This window comes from Drosophila yakuba, chromosome 2L (genome assembly GCF_016746365.2).
Source record: "Drosophila yakuba strain Tai18E2 chromosome 2L, Prin_Dyak_Tai18E2_2.1, whole genome shotgun sequence".
NCBI lineage: Eukaryota > Metazoa > Arthropoda > Insecta > Diptera > Drosophilidae > Drosophila > Drosophila yakuba.
The window spans coordinates 6,840,178-6,856,347 of NC_052527.2; the positions used below are offsets into that span (position 1 = coordinate 6,840,178).

At 48.1% G+C, this 16,170-nt stretch overlaps 2 protein-coding genes across 2 annotated transcripts; both read right to left on the minus strand.

Moving 5' to 3' along the window:
* Window positions 1-7: 7 nt before the first annotated feature.
* Window positions 8-2,339, minus strand: LOC6527122 (mucin-5AC). Its single transcript, XM_039371056.1, has 2 exons — window positions 2,239-2,339; window positions 8-2,174 (listed from the first exon to the last, which is right to left on the minus strand). The coding sequence occupies exons 1-2, from the start codon at window positions 2,252-2,254 to the stop codon at window positions 160-162; spliced, it is 2,031 nt and encodes a 676-aa protein (XP_039226990.1). The 5' UTR covers window positions 2,255-2,339; the 3' UTR covers window positions 8-159.
* Window positions 2,340-9,714: 7,375 nt separating this feature from the next.
* LOC6527123 lies at window positions 9,715-15,446 on the minus strand. Its single transcript, XM_002088180.4, has 2 exons — window positions 13,420-15,446; window positions 9,715-13,343 (listed from the first exon to the last, which is right to left on the minus strand). Exons 1-2 carry the CDS (start codon window positions 15,298-15,300, stop codon window positions 9,870-9,872), a joined length of 5,355 nt encoding a protein of 1,784 aa, XP_002088216.1. The 5' UTR covers window positions 15,301-15,446; the 3' UTR covers window positions 9,715-9,869.
* Between the last annotated feature and the right edge of the window lie 724 nt (window positions 15,447-16,170).

The following is a 16,170-nucleotide window of genomic DNA, read 5'->3' on the forward strand; positions in this document are numbered from 1 at the left end:
TTCAAACTTTTTTTTATGCTTGTATTAGCTTTTGCATCTATTGAAATGATATTTAATATTAAAAGAAAATCGATTGGGCACATATCAAGGTGGAGGGCCAGTTAGTGCTCTTAGAGGCTATTTCGTAGGTGATTTCGATCAGGAAGTCATCGTGAAGGTTTATGCTTGGGGCTGCACGCAACGCGTGTTCTCTGGCAGATCGCAAATGCCCTTCAAAGCGTTGAAGTACTTATCGCCGCAGCTCACCAACAGTGGCTTTCCATACCGGCAGATATAGTAGTCGGAGCAGCTCTTCAGGGAAGCCAGCATGAACCCGTCGGGCTTGTTACGGCACACGTACTTGGTATAGGTGGACATGCTTAGCTGTTGGGCTTCAGAAGCAGACACGTGATCAATTTCCGACGCGGGTCGAACGGCAGGGCGCACGGGTCTCGCTGGTCGCACTTTCACAGCTGTTGGTCTGGCCTTCGAAGAACCGGACTTCGCTGCTTCACCTGGTGAACAGGTTGTTGTAGTTGTAACTCCTGGTGCACAAGTTGTTGTAGTTGTAACTCCGGATGCACAGGTTGTTGTAGTTGTAACTTCTGGTGCACAGGTTGTTGTAGTTGTAACTCCTGGTGCACAGGTTGTTGTAGTTGTAACTCCTGGTGCACAGGTTGTTGTGGTTGTAATTACTGGAGCACAGGTTGTTGTGGTTGTAATTTCGGGAGCACAGGTTGTTGTGGTTGTAATTACTGGAGCACAGGTTGTTGTGGTTGTAATTTCTGGAGCACAGGTTGTTGTGGTTGTAACTTCAGGTGCACGGGTTGTTGTAGTTGTAATTACTGGTGCACAGGTTGTTGTGGTTGTAATTTCGGGAGCACAGGTTGTTGTAGTTGTAATTTCTGGTGCACAGGTTGTTGTGGTCGTAACTTCAGGTGCACGGGTTGTTGTGGTTGTAATTTCTGGAGCACAGGTTGTTGTGGTTGTAATTTCGGGAGCACAGGTTGTTGTGGTTGTAATTTCGGGAGCACAGGTTGTTGTGGTTGTAATTACTGGAGCACAGGTTGTTGTGGTTGTAATTTCTGGAGCACAGGTGGTTGTAGTTGTAATTTCTGGTGCACAGGTTGTTGTGGTCGTAACTTCAGGTGCACGGGTTGTTGTAGTTGTAATTTCTGGTGCACAGGTTGTTGTGGTTGTAATTTCGGGAGCACAGGTTGTTGTGGTTGTAATTTCGGGAGCACAGGTTGTTGTGGTTGTAATTTCGGGAACACAGGTTGTTGTGGTCGTAACTTCAGGTGCACGGGTTGTTGTAGTAGTAATTTCTGGTGCACAGGTTGTTGTGGTCGTAACTTCAGGTGCACGGGTTGTTGTAGTTGTAATTTCTGGTGCACAGGTTGTTGTGGTTGTAATTACTGGAGCACAGGTTGTTGTGGTTGTAATTTCGGGAGCACAGGTTGTTGTGGTTGTAATTTCGGGAGCACAGGTTGTTGTGGTTGTAATTACTGGAGCACAGGTTGTTGTGGTTGTAATTTCTGGTGCACAGGTTGTTGTGGTTGTAATTACTGGAGCACAGGTTGTTGTGGTTGTAATTTCTGGTGCACAGGTTGTTGTGGTTGTAATTACTGGAGCACAGGTTGTTGTGGTTGTAATTTCGGGAGCACAGGTTGTTGTGGTTGTAATTACTGGAGCACAGGTGGTTGTGGTTGTAATTTCGGGAGCACAGGTTGTTGTGGTTGTAATTACTGGAGCACAGGTGGTTGTGGTTGTAATTTCGGGAGCACAGGTTGTTGTGGTCGTAACTTCAGGTGCACAGGTTGTTGTAGTGGTAATTCCAGGTGCGCAGGTTGTTGTAGTTGTAATTTCTGGGCACAACGTTGTAGTTTCCTGGGCACACGGCACTTCAGTGATCGAGCCTCCTACAGGCGATGCATTCTGAATCTCAATGCAACCAGTGTTGTAGTTGACACATCCCTGGACCGTAGCATCGAAAAAGCGGGAGCAGACATTGACCAGGGCCACACCCGACTGACACTCGTAGTACTGGGAGCAACTTCCGGGGACCAGAGCGCGGAATCCATCGGGCTTATGAACGCACACGTAACGGCGGTAGAGTTGGTTGTCGATCGCCCTCACGCCCGGCTGCACACTGGCGGCATTGATGCTGGCTACCCAGAGGGCAGCACAGGCAATTACTGTAAGGATAAGATGGGTTAGTCCTTGGCGCTTTGGTCTATAGAGCACAAACAAATTCGTTACCTGTGGCAAATTTCATTCTATCGACAGCTATTCCTTTTTGCGACTCCTTTGTTTGCACAATAATAATTCTTGTACAGACCAATAAGCTGTAATGACTGTTTCGCAAGTGCACCGCCTTTTATATGAAGCAGTTTGTTGTGCCTTATCAGAGTTTCGACAAAATTTAAGGAAACATACTATTGCGACTTTGGCGGAAAGCGTGATCATATGGAATGGTAATTGAATGGCTTCCGTTATCTTTCGGCTACGAGCATTTGCCCAAAAAGTTTCAATTTCTTTAATTGTTCTCATACGGCGGAACTGAAAACGAGACGACATGGTTTTCATTTCCCCCTTTGATCATTTAATGTAAATAATTTAGCATTCCAATTGCAATTTCCAATTTGAAACCCCTAATTTGTTTATTTGAAACGGATTCACATTCTTACATTCTATATAAAGTTAACAAGAGAACATAAATTCTATGGAATAAATATTATATATTTCATTTTTGCTTTTGAAGGTATAGGAACATATGTAATGAAAAGTATGCTACAAAAATGGTCTGTGGAAACCCTAACCTTTGATGTGCAGGATCTGCTACTTCAGATAAGAAAACATGCACACAACATATATTTATAAATAGTTTCCGCATAATTCTGACTAATGTGAGTCAGACGGATGGAAAAGAAATATAGGTACTTGATTTGTGTTCTTATCAACACGAATATAAAAACGCAGCATGCTTACAAAAAGATTCATATCGGCAATCAAAAAGTTTCATCGAATTGCAAACATGTGTTGGCCAAGCAATCTGTATACGTTATCAATGTTTTCAACGTACTACGTATTTAAGTGAGCCGGAAGAAACCACTTACTGTTGTTTAAGTGTTAATTTATTTCTCCCAAAATGGGTAATAAGGAAAAAAGTAGCTCACATATAACTGAAACGCTATATATGTACATAACTATGCGATCTGAGTACTAGGCTCCAAGGACCCACTCTCGCTTCCCCTGACTGGTGTTTCACATTGCCCCAGTGGCTCCAAATCCCTTTTTAGGCAATCTAGCAACCCCTTTAAATTAGTCCACCATGGTGAATGGCCCAAAAATACTTAAACACTGGGACAACGTTGAGGCAATTTGCGTTTGCGACCTCAGCGCTGATTATGACTACGACCAGGGCACATTAATGCTGATGAGATGTTGCCGCTAAGTAGCATTCCCAGAACCCATCTCGTTCCCATTTGCAGTCCCATGCCGGTTATGCCCGTGAATCAGGTAAGCAAGTGCTCCGAAATCTGCTGGATGTGGATGAGTGGTGAGCGGTGATCCCGCGGAACAAAGAGAATCTTAGTGGTTGCTAGGCCAGCACCACATTCTGCCAACGCTCCACCCACTCCGGCTGTCTTTTTCTCTTGACTTTGCAATTAAATATGCACATTCTCATTAAAAGTTTGCGCCATTAATAAACGCCAACAGGGATGTAATTTAATACGGTTAAAAAGCACAACACGTGTGGGGTAAGAGGAGCTCGAAGCCAGGAACCAAGAGCCAGGAGCGGCGAGTCCTGGCTGGGTGGGAATTTGGTGGGCGTGATGAAGCATGGAGCAGGGAGCATGGAGCACCATGCATTACATTAAACATGCAGACATGTGAGAGCCAGACCCGCCCACTTGCCCACCTGCCCACTCGTCCTCGGATGGAACAAAGCTCATAAAATTTGCAAATGTAAATAATTTTCTTAACGAAATTTCCACGTATGCCCGTCTGTCTGTTTCCGGGCACCGGACTCCTTAGCTCCCTGTGTCCTCGTGTCCTTGTGTCCTCGGCCGCATTAAAGCTCGTCAGGATCGGGCTGCAAATTTGTCAACCGAACAAGACACGACACATATGGCCAGCTATGAAGGCGGCCAGCACCGCCCCGCCCCGCCCCGCCCGACATAAATAATAAATAATTGAAAATGTCTCACGGGAATGGCGTTCCATCGCCTTCGCGTGAACTTTGCCAGCCAACAACTTGGCCCTAATATTAGAGTAGGTCGATGTCAAGTCGTGAACACCCTGTACATAGTTGCGAGTTTGGGTATATCCCGTCAGTGCTTGCGCATGCATTTGGTGGCAATTCCGGAATATTTCTTTTTAACAACATCAATTCACGTACTACATTTATCGGTAATTATAAAAATTGAGTCCGATAAGAAAGAGCGCAGCTTCTTCGCACGCAGGCAATTAGCTAATATCGGAAACTGGTCTTACAGCACCGATTGCCAGTTACATCTGCCCTGCATCATCAACCATTCCGCGTTCGATAGATTCTTTGAACCCCAATCTATTGGCCCCCACCACAACACACCACACCAAGCACATGACCGGCAAACAACTAGGCGCTGCGTTGGCAAATTGTTGACAGCTCGCTTTCTTGGCCCGCCCGTGTGTGTGTAGTGTGTGTGTGGTGTGTACTCGCTTATTGCCTCGGTTTCTTGGGCCAATTCCGGCGGGAAATTAAAGTAAAAGTTTATGATTTTTAGCCGTACGCACTTTGGCCACTGCCACGCCCGGCCCCTCGTGAATTCGCCCACATGTGGGGGCGAAATTGTGGCTCATTATGTATTTATGTCAATTTCTGACTCTCCACTATGCCCGTATGTTTGTTTGTTTGTGTGTGCTTATATGTGTGTGTGTGTGGGGGGGGGAGGGGGAGAAGGTCGGTACGACATGTAAAACCTTTTTGGGGGAGCCTACGAGTGGGGTGTCTTGGCGGGGAAGTCCCCCACCTGGCCAACAAGCATTTAATGACCTGGCTTGCTCTCTTTTGGGCCGCGTTTAGCGTGTAAATTCACTCTACATTCCCGAGCCGTTACAATTTTTACTCCTTCAGCAATCGTAAATGTGTGTGTGAGTGTGTACGAGTGTGTGTGTACCGGGCTGTAAGCATATTTCAGGTATTTTTATTCCGGCATTACTTTTTATGCACTCACGAGCCCACCACACACATATGGACCTGTTTTTTTTCACAGCATTTATGCTTTTCGTACTTTTACACGCTGGTGGAAAAGCAGGAGACGCTGCTTGGGCAGCAAGGAGCATTGGGGTCCAGATATTGTAAAGGGATTTGCGCCGTGCGCTTGAAAAACCCTGATGCTGTCACTGAGAGCATCATAAAAATAAGTTTTTATTTGGATTTAGCACAGACCGACATACATAAATCATTCGTTTTCCATTGGTCCAATGTCGCCGTTTTCGGGTCGAAATTAATGGAGCATTCAAATCATATTTGAAGTTATTTTGAGTACCATTCTTTGGCATAAAACAATATTTAAAAAAAATATTATAATTGGTTTGGATATTGATAAATATACTTTACAGGGTCAAAAACACATATCAAATACATTATAATATTTCCGTCTTTGCAAGATTTTATATGGTAGCCTACTTCTTATAACTATAGCGTACAGAAAGGCATGGATAGTACAGCTGTGGGTCCACATGAAAGGTCCTTGTCTCGCCTGTACCACAAGTGTATCCTGGCAAACACTTTCAGTCCGATTCGTTACTATTCGGACTGCCTTTTACGGCAAAATGGGGCATTTGAAAGGAGCACAACCCCACTTGTTGCTGAAATCTTTGAGTGCAGGACGGCATCGATGTTTGCGAAACTGTTTGCCAAATTCCGATTTCAGGCGCCTGGCAGGAGGCAAACTCAAGTTTCCGCTTCTTCGCTTTGTTTCTTTTGCAGTGAAATCATTAAACTGATTTATATTCCGTTTGACTTGAGTTCCGCACTACCTCATACCCTGCTCCTTTCCGCCGACTGAATTTGAGTTCAAGTTGGATAAAAGGGTCGCCAACCCACCCAAGTCAATTTGGCATGTGTCGGGGTTGCTCAAGGGTTAAGTGATTTCTTTTTCCTTTGCTTTCTTCGCTGCTTTTGTTTTTTGTCTGCCATTTTCGCCATTAAATCAAATCAACTTTAATATTTATTGATAAAGGTTTAGCGCCTTTTCATGGAAATTAAAAAAAAATATTTTGAGCTTAAAATTATATAGTTTTTATTATTTAGAAAAAGAACCATTGCATGCAGAAAGTGTTACAGAAGCTTTCGACAGTTTTAAAGACGAAAAAGGATAATCCTGTTAAATTGTATAATTTGTTTATAAGTCGAAACATACAAATTGAAATTTTATATAAAAAATTGACATTCTAATCAAACAGTTCTCGCCAAAGCTCAATACGAAGAAAATGGCATCTTAAGTCTTAAGCTGCGAAAATCTACTAAACTACGATATGGCTTTTGTAATTCAAGGTGTTATAATTGACGATTTAAGAACGCTGAGCCACGATTGCCATGTTCAATGGCTGATACACAAATTGGTTTCCGACTTTGTTCCAGACTTGGTATAACACCCCACCATTCGCAGCTGCGATGTGTTGCGCATTTCCTGTTCTTTTCGTCTATTTTATGAAAGTGGAAATAAAATGAAATAAAATATTTGGCGCTTGATTTATTCAGAAACTTCCACAGAGATTTGTGTGATGGAACAGGAGCTGGATTGCCGCTGCTCTGATGTAACATACAGCGTGTGACTGACTGCGTATATATGCACATTTATATATACATATATATGTATATGTATTGTGTGTGTCCTGTGCGTTTGTTATTAAATAAATTGAGTGACATACACACACGCACACGAGGGCACAATAGTCCAGTCAGTCACAGCTGAGAGGAAAGTCGAGCTGAGTCCTGGCGCTGGATCTGCTGCTGGCCCTAGGTAGTTCATCATGTCATGAAAATTGTATGGAAATTTAATTGAAAACATAAGCCAAGGATAACAGGCCAAAAAGGACAGGCAATCACACACCCACGGACACATCCTGCCAGTATGGTGGCCACTTGCCACATTGGGGCCGTGAGAGCGGGACGGAGTTTTCCGGCCCCCAAACTCCATTTCCCCTCCCCTTGCTGCTCATTGTTTCCTGCCGTGCACAGAAAGTGAACGAAATGATATAAATAAATAAACAAACTACAAGATAAAGCTATTTGCAATTTGATTGTCAATTTTCATGAGCCCCAGAACGGCAGGGTGGGGCTGGCTGGCGGGATCCTCTCGGCTTTGCGAAAAGTTGAGTTTGGATTGTCAGGACGCAGGACGCAGGACGCAGAAGGTTTCCGCAGGAAAAACGAAATTTTTCCCTGTGAGAGTCGGTTCATCTGTCAGTGGTTAAAGTCACTCACTCATTGATGCAGTCAATCAAATTTCATGAGTGATTTTCGTTATGCCAAGGAAACTTTGTTGCCCTCCTGTCAATTTTCATTTACATTTTTCGGTTGATTGCCTCGAATGGCATTTCATGTGATTTCCATTTCGTTATTGCCTCACCATTTCCTTCAACTCAAAGTTTAATTGCATTTGCTCCATTTTATTTTCTGCTCTAACATTTAACACACAGTTATGAAGTACTTCTCCCCATTCCACCCACCGGCAGTTGCAATACAAAATACCCACCCACCCACTCATTAAAATGACCACTTCAAAGGCCACTCCACCAGCCCCTTCCAAGCCCAGCTGAAAAAAAAGAGAAACCTAATTAAAAAGCGCTTAATACTGGTTGAAATTACTGGGCGTGTGCTAATTTCATAATCCAAATAAAGTTTCAATTAATTTGGCCGGCAAAAGTTTGCATAAAATTTCCCATTCGAGTCCTTTTTCATTTTTTTGGGATTATGAAGTGTTTGGCCTCACCAACAAATTGAGCAAAAAGCGAATTGTGTAATTGGGGGAGCAAAAAACCTGTATCCTCCCAAAATGTTGCCCCATATAAATCAAAAAGTACATATTACAGTCAAGCTTTAGCTGTTCAATGCAATTAAAAAGCATTAGAAAATATTTCCAAATCTTTATTAACAGTAAGTAAAGCAAATTAAGGGAGAAGACTCAATATTCTAAAGAAGAATGTCTCAACGTCTCGACTATCAGCTACCCGTTACTCAGATAATTAGTTTTTTAACTTGATAAAGAAGAAGTTCCCTGACACCAAACTAATAGCTTATAAATTAAATATGTCACTTTTTTAACTAATGATCAATTAACTTGGTTCCAAAATATAGTAAATAGCTAGTTGTAAAGGATAAATTAGACACTTTGTAGTTTCTTATCCTTACAGAACAATCGCATTAAAATAGAGTGACCTCAATGAACTCGCATCAAACGTGAAGCCCAAAGTGGCATTAAAAATTAACTGGCGGCGCCAATTAAAAAGAGCAACTATCGCGATTACTTTCCTAGGCAAGTTCAATGGCCAAAAAGCAATCTTACAAGTGCAGATAGCTGGAGTAGTATCCATGGGATTCAGTTCGCATCAATGGCGGCCTTAGCGCGTTTATTGAATGAATTGAATCGGATGGGCGGCGAATAGAGAAGCGATTCAATGGAGTTCCACTGACTGGTCAGCCTGCCATAAGCCTAATGTAAATCCTCCCCAGCTCCTCCCTGCGCCCACCAATGTCGTCACAGTCTACAGTGGAAACGTCCATTAGCTAAGCAGATTAATTGCTAAAAGGTATTTAATTCGTGATGCTTTTATATTTCGCCGATTTCACTTTGATGCCCCCACCACCCACTCCACCGAAACATCTATTGGGATTTGGGCCATCAGCCCAGCCAGCCATTCCAGCATACAGACGAATACTCCACAGTGCTTTCTTTTCTTTATTCTATTCAGCTCGCATTTTATTTTATTTTATTTTCCCGACTCACTTCGCCGATGTGCTTTTTGCACTCGCTCAAAATATGGCGTTAAGTATTTCGTGTTGGCTTCGCTTTTCTTGGATTTTTTCTCGCTTTTTAATGCTTCATTAGCTGCTAATGGAAATTGTGTAACGCTGTGTGGAGGACAAGAGTCAAGATGCTGGCAAGGACTTTGATTTCCCTGTGCGCAAGTATAGCTCAAAAATTGTTCGAAGACGATTGATCACAATGTAGGTTTACTTACCCATCTGCAATGGAGTTCAGTGTGGCAAAATATACAAGGGCTATTTAAGTTAATGCTTTCAGTCATTCAAACTTGCCAGTAGTTTCGCTGCAATGGAAATACATTGAATGGCTGTCCCGTTGTCCCGTTTTTCCGTGTTTTCCGGCAAAGAAAATGCTTTGCCACGAAACTTGTGTGATTTATGTGCAAATATAGTACAAAAGCTATGCAAGATTTATGCCGGGGACGAGAAGAAGTCTGTGCAAGTGGCAATGAAGTAAGACGTCAGGTAAAAAATTAAAATTACCGCCGCAGCTGTTGCCCAGCCAAACAAACAGAATGACGAAGGACGAAGGACGACGGGCCAGCAAAAAAATGTGTAAGGATATAAAGGAGGGACTGACTATGGCAGTGCTCGGAAAACCGTCAGCTGCATCGGCAGTGAAAGCTCTGCTGGGAAAGTTTCACATTTAGCTGGAAAACTTACAACTTCCAGGTGGAATTGCAATACACAAAACATCGTCAGTTCTATGCGGTTTATTCTTATACAATTTCTGGAATTTGTTGTTCTGTAAGCTTCTGTAGGTCGGAGTTCATAAGAAAATAGCACCAACGATTTGGATAGTGAACTTGAAATTTAATCTAATGAATGAGTTAGAAAATAAGATATGATGTTGCTAAATCACGTTCTCGTACATCTTGGGGTTCCGCTGGATGTTCTCCTCCATGATCTTCTTGTGCATCGCCTCCCAAGTCTCCAGCCTGGCCAGAACATCTGGGATGACCTCGCGCACCTTGAGGCGATTGAACTCGGGCCCATCTCGCATATCCACGTTGGTCCTGAAGTTGTAGTTGGGCGTGTAGCCGTTGAGTTTGAGAAAGTGATCGAAGTAGAAGGGCACGATCTGCTCCTGCATGTTGTCCACGGTGAGCAGGGAGGTGTGGGTGATCTGGTCACCGGTGTAGCCATCCTCGCGGAAGGCACGCACAAAGTTCTTGGTGTTCTCGGATATCACCAGCACCTCCTTCTCCTCGGGTATGATCTTCTTCTTGAGATAGAGCCTTGGCAGGCGACCCTCGCGCTTGGGCTTCTGGTAGGGCGGCTCCAGGTTGCGACGCACCTTCTTCATCTCCATGTCGATGCGGCGCTCCACCTGGTAGGCCTGGTAGGAGAGCTTCTCCCTGTAGCGGCGTCGCTTGCGCAGCGTGGCTTCCACGGACCGCACCTTCTCGATGTCCATGTGCTCGAACTTCGAGAGTATCTCCATGACCACGTCGCTGATGGCGGCCACCATGTCAGCGGCGCTGGGCAGCACATCGCTGGTGCCGCGCACCGAGTCCGGAATCACGCGGCGCCACACCTCGGCCAGCACGGCGCGGTGCTTGTTGAAGTCCTCGTCCGCTATCGTCTCCTCGATGGGCCGGCCAAGGTACTGATGGACGCGCTGCTCCATCTCGCGTGCACGGTCCTCCATGAAGAACTTCTTGGCCGATTTGCGGGCAACGTACTCCTGTTTCTCCTTCAGATCCTTGGTGCACCAGTCGACAAAGGTCTCCAGTCGGCCCTGCAGCTCGGTGTGAATGGACAACGTGAAGTGCATCTCCAGGAGCAGCATGAAGGTCTTGTTCTTGAGGCTATCGAGGCCCTGCAGAAAGGACTCGGCGTCGGGGAAGACCTGCAGAATTGGGTGGATCTTTTGCATGTAGACATCGTAGTAGAAGGCGCGGATGGCCCAGGCATCGTCTTTGTCGCGAACCCGAATGTTCACAATGCCGCGTTTCGCAATGGACACGTCATACGGCTCCAGTTCCAGGTCCTCCTCATTCACCTCCTCCGTCGCCGCCTGCTCGACGTCGGCCTCGCTCCTGGCACTGCTCTTGCGCGTTTCTTTGGCCACCAGGTGGATCCAATCGTGCTCGGCCCGCCAGTCCTGGTCGCCCATCAGGTAGTGGAAGTTCTGCAGCATGATGCAGCGGATCCAGTGGCCCTCGATGAACACAATATCCATGTTGAGCATCATTAGCTCGCGCTCCAGGTCGCGGTACTCCTGCTTGAGCTTGTCGGTGGTCTCATAGTAGGACTTCACCTGGTATACCATCGTCATGGCGGCATTGTACTCCTTCTTCTTCCACTTGGCGAAGAGTGCCTCGTACAGGTTCTTGGTGTTCTTCATCTCCACCCAGTGGCGCTCATTCATGCGGTCATAGATCTTGGTGCGCACCATCTGGCCCTGGATCAGCAAGGACTCGTACTTCAGCCGCATCGCGTCCTTGAGCAGCTGTATGCTGGTCTTGAACTTGAACGACTTAATGGTGGCGCGACTTTTCATCTCCTCAATGTAGTTCTCGTCCAGGTCGGTGATCACCGCTCCGTAGTACTTGCGGCTTCCGGGACCGAGCAGCGTTTTGCGCACATCCGGCACTTCGACTTCCAGCCGCAGGCGCAGGCTGTTTCGCAGCCGGGTGCTGAAGGTGAAAAAGGTGTCCTTGGGCCCCAGCATATCGGCCTGCTCCTTGTGCTGCCCCGAAAAGGGCAGCATGCGATAGGGATCCTCCTCCTCGGCATTCACGTCAATCACCGCCGCGTGGAAGCGTGCACGCCGCATCTCCTCGAAGGGCACCAGTGGCTTTCGGATGTAGTCGAGGGGCAGCTTGGTCTTGTCCTCGATGACCATGTAGCTACCGCTGTCGTTCGACAGATCGGTGCATTCGGAGCTGGTCAACGAGCTGAGACAGTTCTCGATGCTCTTCAGATCCTCCTCCAGCTCAGCGACAACCGCCTTGCGATCCACCAGCAGGCGCTCCTCGCCGGGCTCGATGTCCTTGGTCTCGTAAATGGCCTCGCGCGTCTCGCGCAGCAAATCCAGATACTGCTTGCGACCGGGAAAGTCCAGCTTGGCCAGCTCCTCGGGATCCCGCGAGTGGAAGACGAAGTCGTAGGGCTGGCACAGGTCGAGCACCTTTTCGCCGGCAGCCTCCTTGTTGTCGGTCCGGGTGGCGGCCAGGTGCTCCGATATCATCTTGTTGAAGTCATAGCTGGGCATGGTCAAGTCCATGTTGACGTACTTGCTGCTGGGCGGCTTGGCTCGTGCAAATTTCACCACCGGCTGCGGCACCTTCTTCTCCACCTTGGTAATCTCTGGCATTACGGTCTTTGGCTGATACTGCACGTGAACGTTCTTCACTTGGGTGGGCGCCCAGTGGTCGTGGTGGTGTCTGGCCTCGAAAATGTCCGTGTACGGACGCTTTTTGGTACGCACATTGGCAAAGCGTAGCTTCTCCGGTTCCGGTTGCTCCAGGAGCGGCAGCGCAGAGTTCTGCAGCACCTCGTTGAAAATCGCCGACGGAACTCGCTCGGCGGCGTAATCGCGTTTCCGTCGCGGATGAATCGTTAGGGTCTTCTCCCGCTCCTTGGGTGCAGGCATATTTCCCCGCCATCGCGCCGGCTGCGACTCTTTGCCGGCAGCAAAACGGGCCATGGCGGTGGCATCCTGGCCAGAAGTGGCGCGTTGTATGCCGGAACCGCCAGAGCTTTCGACATTGCGAGCATATCCTGGGACCAGGAATTGACTGCGAGCATTGCGAGCATACCCTGGGACCTGGAATTGAGTGGATTGCGAATGCCCCTTTGGTGGTCGGTCGCATCCGCCCTCCTGACGCGTCTGTCCCTCGCCCTCATTGTATGGAGGCTCTGGAGTTGGCACCCAGTCCACGTCCAGTTCCTCCTCCACCTCCAGACAAGGATCTACCGCTCTCAGCTGTTCCTTCTCGATGCACGGCAGGCCGAGCAACTGCATCCGGGCGAGTTTCTTCTTTTGGCGCTTGGACTTGGCCAACTGCTGCTTCATATCCAGGTACTCCAGCGTGGTGTTCACCTTGGTGGCGTCGAGCACCTCCATTTCCTCCACCGGAACGCGATCGTCCGGCACAAGCACCTTCTCGGGAAACACGTAGCGGATGAGATTAAACTTCTTTACGTTATACGCCGGCTTCGGTTTGACGATTTTCAAGTTCTTGCGCAGTCGTCGATGATAGTGGAGTCCGAGCTTCTGATTCACGAATTCCCGGACCGCGCTCTGCCGTTCCCGCCTTCGCACCAGCAAGGGTTCCGGCGGGAAGAGGTCCAGGTTCGGGTCGTCCGGATCAAGAACCTGTAAAAAGCGAGGATTGACAATGTGCGGAAAAGCAAATGTATGAAGGATGAGTAAATCCTGTAGCGTTGCCCACCTTGATGATGCCGCGCTCCACGTCCAGCTTGATGGGCTCCTTGTGCGGCACCAGCTGGTTGAGCCAATCCTCGCGCGTGAGGCAGCCCTTCACCGTCCGCTGGCCCTGCATGATTTGGTGGCGATGGAGCTTGCCGCGCAGCCCGTCGCCGTGCTTGAAGTGGAAGCCACGCAGCTGGAACTTGTCGCCGATCTTGCCCACCTGCAGGTAATCCTCATCGTCGCTGCTCTGCTCGCTGGGCGTGGAACCGACGCTGCCCTCGATGCTCTCGTCGCAGGCCAGCTGCTGCTCCGCATCCGGCATGTACTTGTGCTTGCCAGTCCGCTCCAGATAGAACTGCTGGGTGACCCTGGCCTTGTCCCGCCGCACACAATCCTCGCGATGCATGATGGCCTTCAGACGCTCCGTTTCGGTGAGCGTCTTGGGGAAGACCTTGCGTTTCCGGATGATCGGCTTCAGCTCCACGTGCTTGCGGAAGCTGCGCTCAATGGCGTCATCGATGACGGCCACATCGGCGCGCAGATCGGCCTCGGCGACGGTGCGACCCTCGATCTCCTTGATGGCCGCCTCCTGCTTGCGCCGCTCCTGCAGCTGCTCCTCCTCGCGCTGCTTGTTCCGCAGATAGATGTCCTTGTAGCGGGCAGCCCGGCGCCGGCGCTCCTCCTCGATCTTCAGCTTGTTGGCCGGCTTGTCCGGACTGCGATACAGGTGCACCAGTCGTGGCGACGGCGGCGGCGATGGCGTCTCCACGGGCGTATCCTTGATGGTCGTATTGAAGCGCAGCGGCACTGCCAGGCGCTCCTCCTTCAGCTCGGCCTCCACATTCACCTTGGTGTTCTTCTTCGCCTTGCGCCGCGCCATGTAGCGCTGGACGCGCCAGAAGGTCAGCGCATTCTGTTGCTCGATCTCGTCCTGCTCGTACGTCGTCTTGTAGTCCATGCCATGAAAGTCCAGCCGCAGCGGATTCTGCAGATCGATCACCTCGCAGATGTGCGTGTCGGATGTCTCCGATGCGGAGCTGGCGCACAGATTGTCGCCGTGCTTGACCAGCTTGCTAATCAGGCTGAACTCCTGCTCCTTCGTAAGTGGCTTGTGGCGCAACGCCACCGGATTGACCATGCAGTGGGTCTTGCGCGGATCCTGGGTGAGAAAGAACTTCTGACGGGCGGGCGTCAGTTTGGCCAGCTGCTCGTAGTCCTTGGGACACTTGCCAATACGCGGCCTCGGTGCTCCGGCCACAAAGCTGGCCGGGCACGGACGTCGCCACTCCTCGCCCTTGAAATGGGGCGGTCGCGTGGAGGGCGTGTGCACGGAGTCAACCAGCTCGTCCGAATCGGGTTCTCCATGGGAAGACTCCCGCGCCGAAGCGCCGTTGGACCCACTGTCGCTCTGATTCTTCTGGGCGGTGGTCGTGGTGGAGCAGACACCCTTGCGTATCTTGACCGTCTCGATGCCGTCCCGGAAGTGGGAGTTGCTCGAGCTGGCGAAGTCTCGTCCTCTGGCCCGGATGACGCTCTTGCCGCACTCGTCGCGCTTGTGCAGCTCGGTACGCTTGACGTTGACGTCGGGAAACTCCAGATTCTGGACGGTCAGTATGTTGTTCGAGTCCCGCTGCCCGAAGAAGTCGATGTTGCGGAACTTCTCGATGGTCCGCTCCTCCCGCGTCTTGCGCTCCGGATGCTTACGCGGTGGACACTGCCGCTTGCCGGTATCTTCGGCTTTCGGCTCTGGCTTAGCTTTGATCTTTGTAGATTCTACTTTGGCTTGGATCGATTTCAATTCCCTTTCCTTTTTGGCACGGGCACGCATGTTTATTGTGCGATTCACCGTCTCCATCCGGTAGTTCTTGGCCGTCACGTTATGGTGTAGCATCGACGTCATGATGTTTTCCTGATTGCCCAGTATCCAAATGAAAAATATAAACTGGCGTATCTTTGCTTTTAGGCTTGGGCTTGGTTTTAGTTCTCACATCTGTGAACTGGACGTAGTTCGATGACTTCTAGAGCCAAAGCTCCCCAGTTGGGCTATGACAATAAGCCAAAAAACTTTTGTGGTAATGCTACTTATTATACACACGATTTATAAGTAGGTGTAAGAAGAAAATGAAAATAAATTGCTTAACGGGTTGAAGCAAACAATGTAGTCTTTCTGACATATGCGATATTTTCCTGCAGCTCTTTCTCGCATTTTCAGAAGTTCGCTTTTTGAACGGATTTGAATTCCAGTAGGTATTTCGCCACCGCCTCCATTAAATTGAATTAAGTGAAAATTGAATCGAGCGCGCAAAAATCAACCCGACAGGCACCACAAAGGCACGGATGTTGCCAGAATGAAGGTTGGCGATGATTCTGATATTAATGGCACTGATGACGATGATGATGACGAGGTGGTGGCCGGGTCTGAATTCAAACCGTTCAACATTTCCGTTTAATACGGCTTCACTTCCGTACAAATTTAATTAAAAACTGGAATTTTTCTTATTGCGCGTGCTGGTTATACAACGGCCCACTCCACGTATGTACATATGTGCATTCGGAAAATAATGAATTATTTAAAATGTCTGCACTCTAAAAAGTAATTAATTTTCAACACAATAAGAACCAACACAATATTACATAAGTAATTCTTTCTCAAATACAAGAAATGAGTTGAACTATTTCTCGATAAATACAGATTTCGAATTCTGATTAACACATATGATTTACCTGATCATATAAATGATGTCTAAAATGATGTATTATAGAAATTAGC

Bases quoted from the DNA above. Each gene is read 5' to 3' on its own strand.
- LOC6527123 (XM_002088180.4), bottom strand. From the start codon at position 15,300: ATGACGTCGATGCTACACCATAACGTGACGGCCAAGAACTACCGGATG. The intron at 13,344-13,419 runs GTGGGCAACGCT...CGCTTTTTACAG, and splicing joins TGGAGCGCGGCATCATCAAG to GTTCTTGATCCGGACGACCC.